This window comes from Centruroides vittatus, unplaced genomic scaffold (genome assembly GCF_030686945.1).
Source record: "Centruroides vittatus isolate TY-2023 unplaced genomic scaffold, ASM3068694v2 contig_941, whole genome shotgun sequence".
NCBI lineage: Eukaryota > Metazoa > Arthropoda > Arachnida > Scorpiones > Buthidae > Centruroides > Centruroides vittatus.
Window position 1 is genome coordinate 429,809 of NW_027122625.1, and position 14,015 is coordinate 443,823.

Sequence of the window (14,015 nt, forward strand, 5' to 3'; positions counted from 1 at the left end):
TGATGATTTAAAATAATTTTGGCAAATAAAATTACAATTTATTAACAATTAATAAAAATCACAAATACAGATGTAATTTATTTTCCGTCGTTTAAATTTTACATAAAAAATATGAGGACGACGATGAGGATGTTGATGATGAATCTGTACTGTACATGAAAAATATACTTTTCCAAACTATTTTGGCTGTCTTCTTCTTTCCCAAATCTGAAATTATAAACATATATATATATATATATATAAACAAACAAATACATACAGATACATAATAATATATATACTACACACATATATGTATTATCATATATATATATATAAGGATATAAGGTAGAGGTAACAATACACAGAACTACATATACACTGTATTTATTGATAATGTATACTATAAAGGAAAATATTCTTCCATTTACAGTTTAAAATATACATTTAAAGTTTCTATAACAAAATTATTTTATTTTACTTTATAATTTGATTAATAATTTTTTAAATTTCAATTTGATATTTAAAAAAATATGTTTTTAATTTAAATAAATAAAATTATTACAAAATAATTAAATAACCTGAATATATGCTTCAGATAATGTAATCATCTGTGGTAGTATTTCTGTTACGTGCAGATCTTGCATTTCGTACCATTTTCCGCTGCCCTGCGGAAGTATAAAGTGTGAATAAATTTGAAATGCTTCCGATTAAATCTCGAAGCAAGTTTTTAAAATTTTCAAACTTACGCGGTGCAAAATGTGAATGCGGTAAGTGCCCTTTCCTGCACCCGGTTCTCCGTCGTGTACGATGTTAGCTATCAGGTCGTACACGCATTTTGGATGCGTATTGCGTACGCTGGGATGAAGCAATTCTGTCATGTCTACGTTCCTAAAGCATATTTGTTAATAATCCTTGTTATAAATATTACTTGAAAAATAAAATTAAACTTACTTGATTGGAAAGTTCACAATAGTTGGATTTTTTTCAACAAAAAATGTATTTTTGGTAAATCTCTAAAATTTTAAAAATAAATTTTTTAATTGATTTTATAAGATTTACATTAGCTTTTTATATTATACTTAACACGAGTCCTTACTTTGATATAAAGTATTAAATAAGGAGGTAATTTTGTTATTTCAAATCTTTTCATTGTAGAATCTTTATAGGTCCTATATTCTTTTTCCGACGTACCATTAAATTTGGCTAATATCGTGAATAATGGTACTTGAGGAATGATTTTCTCTTTCAGTTCATCTTTATACAATGGAGGAGGAGGTAGATCCACAGTCAAGTACAGGAAATTTGATTTTTCCATTTTTTCTGAAAATATAAACATTTAAAATTTGGCATGAGATTTTAAATTGGTTTTCAACATGATTTTTTGGAAAGCATATGTTGAAAATGCTGTGGATTTTGAAAAACCTTTATAGAGGATTTTAGGCTTGTTTTTGATCCTAGAATCTATCCCTAAAACATTGGCAGTGAGTTCAGTTACACTCTGTATAACTGTGCAAGTACAGGTAAACCCCCGTATAACACGGCACTTCTATAGCACGGATTCACTCTAACACGATTCAAGAATTGGGAACATCTCCCGTATAACACGGTGCTTTTATAGCACGGGTTCACTCTAACACGGTTCGAGAATTAGGTAAAACCCTGGTACAACATGAAATGTATTAAAAACTGTTACCAGTTAATGATTCTCATGCTGAGATCATCATATAGGATGAATAATCTCTGGTAAAATATTTACTTAAATAAGTATTTTACCCATAAAAAAAATCTACTATATAAAGCTGAAAAACTGGATTCTATCACTGTATGCCAAAAATAGCCACTAGGGGTGCCCCTAGCAATTATTTAAATTAATTTAAATTAACAATATAAATTATTTTATATTTTATATTTTTACAGTATAATATTTATTTTTGCCCCGATGCCTGCATTGGCCTTTTGTGAATCATAGATCCGATTTAAAGAAGGATTTAACAGCATGTTTTTTTAATTTCGCACTACTTCTTTGTTTGATATAACGCGGCAATTTTTTGGAACCTAACTCCCGTGTTATACGGGGGTTACCTGTAACTAATTTTCTCTTATTAAATAAACAGGATTATTGTAATTAAAGTATTCCTATTCAATACCCTCTGGAGAAATGCAACCAAATTTTGTATGCTAATGTTTCAAGACATGGGAATCAATTTTCACACAGAAAAATTGATTTCCAAAACTCCCTACTATGGAACTTATGGAATTGTGAATGGAAAAAACACATATGCATAATTTACATATGCTGTGGGAATTTTTGTGCATGAAAACTGCCTACAGCATGACAGGATCACCACAATGATCACAACCTTGCCAAAACAAGTTTTTAAACAATGGTAATGCTGAGTGCACTTCAAGAGTTCCAAATTCTTTAGAAATTGTATCAAGGTCTCTTTTTGTCACTCACAGCACAAGTCCTATCCACAGTAATGAATTTTTAAAGTATTACTTCCATGTCCAGAAATGTCTGTATATAAAATTTAGTTGCATTTTGACAGCTATTTATTGCACTGAATAGGGATACCTCATGATAAATCTGTATAAAGACAAATATGGAATACGGATAATCATGATCACACTAGATTATGATTCAGTAAAACTGAAAATTTCTGAAAGTTAAGGGTATAATTCCACGCATGAATTAGGGATTTTAAACCAAAGTAATATTGTTCAATTAAGAAATAAAAGTTAAATAATTTATGCTATTGAAATAAAATGATACAGAATAACAGTGCGCAAAAATTCAGTTAAGAAAAAGCTAGAAAATTGATAATTCGATAAATCAGAATGAGAGCGATACCAAAATTATCAGATTCAATTCTGTTATACCAAGATTAAAATACCAACAAAAAATTTAATTAAAGTATTCCAATAAAATAATCATACGTAAGTAGTTCAAGAATGTATTGAAATTTTTCTGATTAAATTATAAACTTTTTATAGTAATGTTTAAATAGTGAAACTTGCATATGCACTAAATACAGCATTGTTTATTATCTAATATAAAATTTTTCTAATTACTATTCAACTAATTGAAATATTTGAAAATCGTTTGGATAAATATCAAATACCAATATATATTTTTTTCTGTATAAATCATTTCTTAGTTTTTGTCAAATAAATATTCTTAGAATTTTTTTTTCATAAATAATTTTGGTATAATTTTAAAATTGGCTAAGCATGAATTTCCAAATAAACTTTCTACTGAAGAAGAGATCAAAATAGATATTTTATTCTCATAAAACTGACAACTTTAATACACTACAATAAATCCAATTAATCCACATTGTGTCAATAAAAAGTACCATGTAAACAAGCAAATGACCTTTTTAATAATAAAGATCATTCATAAAATTACACAAAGAGGTCACTTTCGAAGTTCATTTCATTAAAAATTAATAATCATAATCTGTGTGACTAATTTAATATTAAATTACAAGTTATCAAGTTATCTGGTTTTCTTCTGAAAACATTTGATATCTATTGCAAGGAGACAGATTAGATCTGTAGAATTTCTAGAGGAACAGGAATAAAAGTCAGATTTAAATCATCAATCAAGCCTACAACTTCCCATCCTACTCTATTATTTTATCAGATGTTTTATTTCAAATTAGATTCTGTTCAATTTGTTATTATTTGGTTCCATGTGGTTATTAACAAATGTACTTCTCTCAATTCAATAATTGAGAAATTTGTTTTATTTTTATACATTTACAAGATTTGATTTCAACAATAAATAAATTATATAATTAAATTATAATTTCATAAACTGTTTAAAACAGAAATATGTACAAAAATACTTTCATATGAATTCAAACAGAATATAAATATTTTGTGTAAAAGCAGAAATTTTACCTTGTAAATTTTATCATTATTAAAAATGTATATAATTAATATATTGATGTATACAGTCCACTCCGTATAAGTCGACACCCGGATAACTCGTCACCGTAGGTAATTAGTCAGCTTTCTGCGGTCCCGGCGACTTACATAGGCAATGATGTTATTAATGTTAAAAAACTCGGTTTACTCGACGTCGTTTAACTCGCACCACTGGATAAATCAACATACTTTTTCTGTTTCACACTTTTTTTGACGTCTGATAAGTTGCCTCCCCTCCTGAATAAATAAGTTACCACCATACAATAAGCTGTGTGGTGTGAACTCATTTTTCAGGGGGGAGTTGACTTATCAGAATTCTAAAAAGTGTGAAACAAAAAAAGTATGTTGATTTATCCAGTGGTGACGAGTTAAACAATGTCGAGTAAACCGAGTTTTTTAAGGTTAATAACATTAATGCCTATGTAAGTCGGCCGGGACCACAAAAAACTCACTACGTAACCAACCAGTGACAAGTTATCTGGGTGTCGACTTATGCGGAGTCGACTGTATATATATATATGCACACACACACACAAGTATGAATATAAAATATAAGATCATATTTTTAATAAAATAATAGTGCTTAATTTAAAATCATTTACCTCTATAATCGTCACTCATCAATAACTGTTGTTTTTCTTCTTCACTCTAAATATATAGAAAATTTATTATATTCTCTTAATATAATTAAATTAAAATGAATATTTATCTTAATATTACATAAAAATAACAAAGAAATTGTTATGAAAAAAAATAAAAAACATATTATAAATGTATCATCAAACATTTAAAAATTGTTATAAGTATAAATGTATAATGTTCATCATGCTACCAAATGAATTTTATGATGTATTAAATTCTAACATTATTTAAATGTTAGAATTTAAAAACAATATTTTTTTTTTAATAACAGTAAATCAACAAAAGTTTACTACATACCATAGTTACAAAAAATATAATTGAAACATAAAAACTATCAATTCAAATAGTGAAAAATGATTATTTACTTCATTTGGAAAAATTAACTATAATTTAAAAGAGCAGAAATGGAAAATTAAAAAAAAAAAAAAAAGTTTAGATTCACTAAAAACTAGAAAAGACAACTCCATGGCTACAAACATTAGAAAGAAACTCAAACTGTTAAAGAAGTCAAGATATTTATTGAATTTAGTGCGTTTTGGGATTTCTAATTCTAAATCCTTGGATATGGCTTTTCTTTCCCAGTCACAAAACTGTCCTTGAAAACTCCAGGTTAGGCTTCTCCCCAAGTCTTACCTATTTATATTGTACTGTACAAACTTCCCTAGGTCAGACTGACATTTTGCATTGTGTTTTAACACTTTCAAATTGTGCAAAATACTAAATTATTGATACATTTTTATTTATTGTAATTTTATTCTTAATTTTGTTTTTGATCTTTTCAGTTGTTATGTTATCTTACCTCCTTTTATTTTAGTTTTATTAGTATTTTGTTTTTTATTTTTGTTTCTTACTTTATTTATGCATGGATAATATAATAATTTCATTTTTATTATAAACCTTAAACATTGTTAATTGGTTAAAGAAATGTTTGAATTTGTAATGTTGATTGGTCAGATTCAGTGTTTTGTACAAAAAGTTGTTGTTTGTTACTTGATTGCTTCTTGTTCTCTTTTAGTTAATAAAGTCTGTTTGATCAATTCTTGGAGTTTCAAGACAACTTTCAATAACAGTTGTTTTATTCAAACTGTAAAAACATTGTTCTAAATCTTCCCAAAGCTGGTTATATGCTATTAAACAACACCAACAAAACCTTCAAAATGTACCAGCAAATATAATTTAATATAAATACGTTATGACAAACATTTTTGATCCCAATAGGAAATGCATCATATTGGAATCGAAAACGTATTTATATTAAATTATATTTGCTGATATATTTTGAAGGTTTTGTTGGTGTTATTTAATGTAAGAGCATTGAATGTTGCAGGTATGAAGATGAAATTGAAAATCCCGAAAAGTGTCTAATCCAATAAATATCCAGACTGAGTTTATTTCTAATGTTTGGATTCATTATCAATACTAGCTTTAATGTGTAATTTACCTGACAGCTACATTAATTTTAAAGTAAAAATAATGTAAACACAGATATCAGTAACAAGAAATTGATCAAAAAAACCTGAAATTTTATAAAATCTTAGTATTCAGTATGAATTCTTCATACAAAGACATTATGGCAAAATTATTACATGCGATATAAGTGCGATATAAGTGCTTACATTTATTGAAAAGTGTACAGAATATTCAATCTTTATATCAATATAAATATATTTAAATATTCATTTGCCCATAAATGTTTTCAATACAAATATTTCTAGATGATAAATCTATAATCACTCATAATATAAACTTTATTTACGTTATTAAATAATATTTTCATCTCTGTCACATATTATTTTATAATTATTATTTGTTTTTATTATAACCATAATTAAAAACAACTTTTAAAGTTACATTACTTACCTTATCAATAGATATAATTTTTTTGGAATACATTCTCATAGCACCTCTAAATGCACAATAAACAATACTGCTTTGATCTTTTTTACTTCCATTTAAAGCAAGATGCAAACTATTTAAAAACCACGACATAAATGCAATAGGATCACCTGTAAAAAATTGAAACATATAATAACAATTAGGATTAACCAATTCTAATACTTCAATCGATATAAAATTTAAATAAACTATCAAACTTTTAACTTATGTATATAATGTTACAGCTAAGGCCCATGAATCAGATAAAACTAGGATTAACTGGCTGATGCTAGCTTTATCCAAGCCTTTTGGTTAAAGCAAGTAATTTATTCATTTTGAACTTATCTTTACAAAAGTCACAAGTGGATAAAGCAGACATTATCCAAAAACAGATGGATGAAGCAAAAATAAAGCTTAAAATTTGGGCTTTTTTTGTGGCTAATGTAAAGCCTATTTATCATTGTATGGATCTTAGGGATGAGTGTATCACATCCAAATGGTAACTTCAGTCTGTAGATCAACATTGCATATACTCTGCATCTTTTGCTGTAGAAGATGTTGAGTATATCCACTATCAATCTATAAGCTGAAGTTATCATTCAGATGCAAATGTATGGACTGAGCTAAATATAGATGTTTCTATTTCATCAGCAAGAGCATTTTTTTTTTAAACATTACATGTATAGTGTAAACAGAGAAATGAGATTCTGGTAAAATACATGCAAAATTTATTACTGTTCACCTCATTTTTTAAGCAGTAGAAAAATTAATGAATTCTAGTTGATTTGAAAACAATAGTCTTTCTTTATCCATCATTCTGCATTGGAAGCATCACAAATTATCTGGCTAAAGTAAAACCCTAAATTCTCTCCTCTTTTTATCCAAAATGATTTGGATAAAGCCCGAATTTTAACTTTTGTTCTTGTTTAGTACATCTGTTTTTGGATAATGTCAGCATTATCAACTTGTGACTCGGATAAAGTTAGCATTAGAGCCAGTTATCCTAGTTTTTTCTAATTTATGGGCTTTAGCCATAATATATGTATATTTTAAATTTAAGTGACATAATATGAAACTGAATAAGTAAGCATAAAGTTACTGGATAATTTTCATACTACTGGAACATAAATTCACAATATGTGACATAAATACATTAATTGTTAATGAGCAAAAAATGGATTATGATTTTATGAATTTAATATTTATTGTCAAATAACCTATTCCAATTAGACAATCTTGAACTATTTCATTGCTTAATGCAAAACAGGTTGCATTAAAAAAACATCTAGCAATGCATTGCATAACTTACCCAGCTTTTATGAGATTTTATTTTAAAAATAACATTTATATTATTAATCAAAATAAATAACTAAAATTGTATGTGGCACCATCTGTTATGAGATTTGATTATAAAAACTTTATATATTTTTAATTATTATAAAATAAAAGAGGATAGAGATGAGTTTTATGAAACACTGTAAATGCTAACAAGTATAATCTTCATTGAGTCTGACTCCTTGTGAGATATGATACGTGACCACCCTCCATCTCTCCATCCACTTGACCTTTCACAACCAAAATTTAATAGCATCAATGCCCCTTATATACAAACTACTGTGCCAAATTTCATTTCTTTATCTTCACTCTGTCTGGCAATATTAAGCAAAACAGACTCCAACACACACATATCCACAGAATTCTTTTGCTGTTTTTTTGACTTTTTTGGGTTCATGGGTCTCAAAACGTGGAGATTTGCAAAAATCTCAGAGGGTCAAATTTTACATTATTCATTACTTTCCCTTGTTATGTATACATAACAACCGGAAAAGTAATAAATGTATCATCTCTACTTCATATCCATTATAGAGATTATTTGTATCTAGTTGGAATATTGTTTACAGAATAATAAGCATGTTCCTTTTTGCTAAATTAATCAATGAAGATGGGGCACGTTAAAGTATAAACCAATGAAAGTGGAATCTCCATTCCATTTTTGTCTGTCCACACCTGAGAATGTAATTAGTATTCTTTCAACTTTATCTGCAGCTAAAGGTACATTGATTAATTAACAAGGTTAACTAAACCAGCTAGTTTAAATTTTATTATTTAATATTATACTGTACTTTAATTAGTAAACACACAGTTTATTTAAAATACCTTGTTCTGTAATTTGAAACTTTTTCTTGCTGCAAAGCACCACGGCCTGTAACATTTCATGAGGACTGACGTGCGCCTTAAAATTCCGAGGATTCCATAATTTTCTTAACAATTCACCAAATCTTTGAACTAATAACACCATAATGTCACCGGGTGGTCTTGGAATTTTACTATAATTTTCTTCTCTTAAGAAATAGTTTCTGAGGGGAGGCACATGAGAGAGTGCCTAAAATATTTTAAAATTTGAGTCAAATTTTTATAATAATAATAACACTCGTAAATTCTCATACCACAAAATTATAATACAACTTACCTGTAATATAACATTACAATAATCATTTGCTTTAATGTTATTCAATCCGACAATACCTAATAAAAAGAACGAGATGACAAATTAAATAAAAATTTAATGAATTCAAAAAAATATTCAAGCATTTGAATGTTATCAAGATCATTTTTAATCTAAAAATATCTTTTCTATTAATTAAAATACAAAAAGTATGTATACTGAAGACACAATTTGCGCAATTTTTTCAGATGCGCAGCCTCAAATAAAAGGTCGTTTCTATAAGTGAAAATTGTTTTTTGGATTATCACTGGTGATTGTAAATGACGAAAGAGAAAGATGAAGAAAATTTTGTAGCTTCAATCGACATATTTTTTGTATTTTAATGTAAATACCTTTGGCTAACTTTAAATTTTAATGTCTTTTCTATTATAAATATCTTTTCAATATCTCCACAATATATTAAGATATAATCTCTAGCAGAATAAAGAAATTGTAATATTAAATATTGCAAATTTTAAAAAATGGTTTGAAAAATTGTATCAATCAGGTTTATGATGATTATATTATTATTATTATTATACTATTCATATGCAATAGTAAATATATATATCAATGATAGAAATTAGTTTTTGAAGAAAAGTCCAGTAGTAATCATATTGGGGAATGTTCATTTTACAAACTTTTTCTTAATTTCTTTTCAATAAAACATTTAAAGTATAATAAATTTTATTTTTTACCAATATAAATACATTCAGAACACTTCAAATTCATATATCATTTGTATCGTCAAAACAAGTGTTTATGCTAAAAAAAATGGTACACTATGGCAAAGAAGCTTAATATATGGCTGCATATCAAAGATAAACTTCTAATATAAAAATATTACCCAGCAAAGTAGCATTGAGTTTCACCGTGGTGGTGTGCCGAGGAGCATGATAGGTAAGATGAAAGATGCACATGAATTGCAGTTGTATGCAACATTGCAGATGTGAAATTGTTTATCCTTAAATTAATGTGTGCAGTTATTTAAATATATATATATATATATAAAATTATAATTTCACATTAGTTGTCAGGAAAACTCAATTAATATAAAAGTTTTCTGATGATATTAATAATTTATAGATCTATCATTTGTGATATTTTTAACTAAATTTTACAATGGAATCATTTTGCAGACTTTCTCATAAAAGTTAATATAAAATTTTATTTGTGTGGATTTAAAGTTGAATAAAATAATCCCACAATAATATAATTACCAAAACATTAAGAAAAACCCATACTAAATAATTATGTTTATAATTTAAGATTATAAAATTTAATCATTCATTACTTAATACTATTTTTTAATAGTAAGAAACTTTCTATAATTAATCTCAATCATAGTTAAAATAACAAACAAATCTTAAAATTTACTGACTTTTCAATATTTTGGCACCTAACGCCTACCTCAAGTGCCAAATTTATTTATAACCTTTAATCGTTTATGATTACTTACGACAGTTGATGATGTAATGGATTATTTTATAATATATATAAACTAATTGTTTATTACATGCTATAGAGATCTTATACAAAATAAGATTATAAATTTAATCACAATTTATAAAAAATCTGAGAATTTCCAGAAAATTATCTTACAAATGTTCTTGAGAATTATCAATTATTCATTTGAATTCAGTATGAAAAATAGAGCAATGGTATTTTAATAGCTAAGTGACACTCATTTCCTGATTCTTATCTCCTATATCTGTTAATCATTTTAGAATGAATTAATTCACTGACATGAAAGTTATACCACACACATTATTTAATTTATATAAATTTAATAAGTTATAAAACTTATAATACCTTAAAATTTCAGTAATATAACTTCAAAAATATTTTAGAAATTATAGTAATAAGTAACATTTCTATTTTGTTAAAACTAAATTTACTTTAAACAAACTTTAATTAATACAACTAGATTCAGGTCAGATTAGCTATTAGCAATTCTCTACGGCCAATAATAAAAGATCAACTTCTTCCTTCATCTTTAAAATGACTAGTTTTCTTCTATTATTATATAACACTACTAATAAGCATATTCCTTACACTTGAAAAGTATATATTATACAGAAATCCAAGAATCTTGAATGCATAAATTTTTTATCTAGCTCTGGCTAGATTATATGTTTGCCATTTGAAATAGTATAAAAAAAAAAACACTTCATTTAAATTATATTAAAATAAGTATAAAATGGACACGAGGTTTCCATATCTGGTCTTGTCTTTCTATCTATCTAACTCCATTCTCGAGATTAAGGAAAGACAGATGGACGAACAGATGACAGTGGGAATTTATAGGTCTACAATTTTTTCAAATTGCAGCCCAATGACTATCTTAAAAACCTATGTTATGACATTTTTCAATAATATTCTCAGAATATGAAACATAGTTACATCAACTGACTATCTTTGGATGTAACTTTAATGTTTGGACAATAAATAACACAATACAACTAATACATTGCAAACACTTTTAGTAAAATGAAATTACATCTTAAGACAAAAGATGGAATATAATTAGAATTAAGTATTAAAAAACTTATTTCTTATACTTGTATTTAAAACTTTTTATACTTAATTTTAGGTCAAGTTTTATCTTTTGTTTGATAATAGTAAATTTATTAGACTAAAGCATTTCCAATTTATTAGTTATATTGTGTTATTTATTTATTGTTCCAAAATTAAAGTAAAACCAAAGCCAACTTTTCTGTTCTATTTACTGAATTCTTGATGTTTGTTATTCTTTCCTCTTATACACTACTTGATAATAAACAAGTAGAAAAATATTAAGTCAATAAACATTTTAAATTAATATATTGAGATCTTACTCTTTACAATTATTAAAATCAAAACTCGGAAAATAATCATTTTTCTGTATACTTTAATTCAAATTTCAACATTAAGTTTGTTTATTTATATTTTTAGGTAGCTATTACATATTATTCTGCTACAATTTTTGTATATATTATGCATTTGATTATTATAATTCACTGAATTCCATCAAATGCTGCAGGATGCATCATTTTTTTGACGTATTACTCAATGAAAGTAAAATGCAACGACAAAAGTTGTTTATTTAAAAACTCAGAATAAAAATTATCAAAGAAACTAGTATACACACATCCACATTAATATTTTAATAATTAATTGAATAATATAAAGATTTATAACATTGAATATAAACAAATATATTTACAGAAGTTTCTGAATGTCTATACCAGTTGCTAGTATGGATTAGTTCATGATAAAAATACAAAAGAAATTGTTCAAAAATAATAATCACTTTGTGATGTGATTTATAACATAACATATTTTCATATTTTTGCCTGCTATAACAATTAATTCTTCTCCATATTTGGCATTTTTATTATTTCTTTCAGTCATCAATTATGTTTCCTATTATAGGAAATATTTAACAACCTGAAATTTTAATTTCATTCAATTGAAAAATCATACATACCCGGCATATACGTAGTTCCGTCGTACGCTCTTGATAATTTGTTATTTGATTCTAGATGAGCTATTTCTTTTAGAGTAAAAGTTGGTTTCAGCACGTACTATTAATAAATCAGAATAATATTTGTTAAATATTTTTAAAAAACATTAAAAACATAAGAAAACTATTTTACCGTGATATCGTCGAGAGACGAATCAATAATTTCATAATTGTCTGGAAGGCAGTAAAAACGCAGTGTTGACAGATTGAGGAAAACGTGATGACCCGCCTGAACACTATGCATGTAGCAATGAGTGTTAGGACCTCGACCTAAAACCATTCATCATTTTTGAATTAACGATTAATAGCAATGATAAATAGATTTAAAGAAAAAATTTTTTGTGAATTTTCAATCAATTAGCAAGTAATCTTTTACATGCACCTCTTCATATTTTTTATTTCATTAATATAAAAAAAAAAATTAGTCGACGAAAAACAATCTTGTTTCGATTTAAATGATTTTAGCAGTGGCGTGCGGTGACATTTGATGATAGGGAAGCTGTGTTTCTGTAAGAAGCCGACTTCCAGGGGCAATCAGTTAGTTGCGCGTCAGCGACGGCCTAGGTTCCATTCGTACGTGCATGGTGGCGGAAGAAAAAGACTGCAAGTATCTGATAAAAACCGTTTATTTTAACATAAAATAAACATACACTATGTACGAAATAGTTTCCTTTAGGACAATCGGCCGTTTGGACATTCTGGGCGTCGATGTAGTTCTTCGATGGTTGATCGAAGGTGGCTTCGGGACAGTGGCGTTGATAAGTCTGTAAGGCACGGGAGACTTTCTCTGTTGGAGTCAGGGACACGGTCTAAATCCGAAGTGGCACGGGTTACAGGTTGGCACAATAAACGAGAAACTGTTTTTTTTTTTTTTTTTTTTTTTTTTGTGCGTTGACACACGGCATTATGGTTATTCGGAACGTTAACCGAGTGCCAGGTGTCCTCGATTGTCGGGGATTATATCAATCTCCGTTCTTTCTTTCGTCCATTTTGATTGGTCGTTCTCCCTCAATCACGCTTCCCGACTGGTTGGTCCCTCGTCATTAAACGTAACGAGACTCTTACCTGGAGCGCGAGAAACGTCAAAATCGAAGACGAATTCGATCTTCCACTGATCATAGGACGACTTCCTTCCGCGATTTACGGTTTCTGCCTGGCAGTTTGATATAAACAATGGGTGTCCGACTACAAACGACTTTTAAACTAATAAATTTTTCTTTTAAATTAATTCTTTTAAATTAATAAATGTTTTTTTAAACTAATAAATTTTTCTGTAAATTAACCGTTTTATCGCGTCTCTCGTGACGGGTCAGACCTGTCCGGTACATGACATTTCCATAAAAGTTTTAAACAAATACTGGAAATGACAAAAATAAACAATTTATGTATTTTAGTTCTAAAAAACAAATAATACATAATACAAATTGATACGATACAAACAATGATAGAAAAACTTGTTTTTTTAATTTTTTATACACTAAGTCTATTCAGCGATTTTTTCCGCAAAGTCGTTAATTACTTTATCATACAAGTCGCTGGTTGTCGACTCCATCAACGTATTTAAAAGTATTTTTCTATCGAAAGCCACGCTAG

At 27.4% G+C, this 14,015-nt stretch overlaps 1 protein-coding gene across 1 annotated transcript in view; it reads right to left on the minus strand.

Annotated features, from left to right (window-relative positions):
- Usp39 (ubiquitin specific protease 39) overlaps positions 1 to 14,015 on the minus strand; it is an 18,052-nt gene continuing 4,037 nt past the window's right edge. Inside the window, exons 4-14 of the mRNA XM_067282178.1 lie at positions 12,556 to 12,692; positions 12,387 to 12,483; positions 8,903 to 8,958; positions 8,590 to 8,815; positions 6,418 to 6,563; positions 4,518 to 4,563; positions 1,079 to 1,302; positions 934 to 995; positions 729 to 870; positions 561 to 647; positions 1 to 207 (exon numbers count right to left, since the gene is read on the minus strand). Of these exons, the coding sequence (XP_067138279.1) occupies positions 178 to 207; positions 561 to 647; positions 729 to 870; positions 934 to 995; positions 1,079 to 1,302; positions 4,518 to 4,563; positions 6,418 to 6,563; positions 8,590 to 8,815; positions 8,903 to 8,958; positions 12,387 to 12,483; positions 12,556 to 12,692 (1,253 nt within the window). The 3' untranslated portion in view covers positions 1 to 177. The remainder of the gene's footprint in view (positions 208 to 560; positions 648 to 728; positions 871 to 933; positions 996 to 1,078; positions 1,303 to 4,517; positions 4,564 to 6,417; positions 6,564 to 8,589; positions 8,816 to 8,902; positions 8,959 to 12,386; positions 12,484 to 12,555; positions 12,693 to 14,015) is intronic.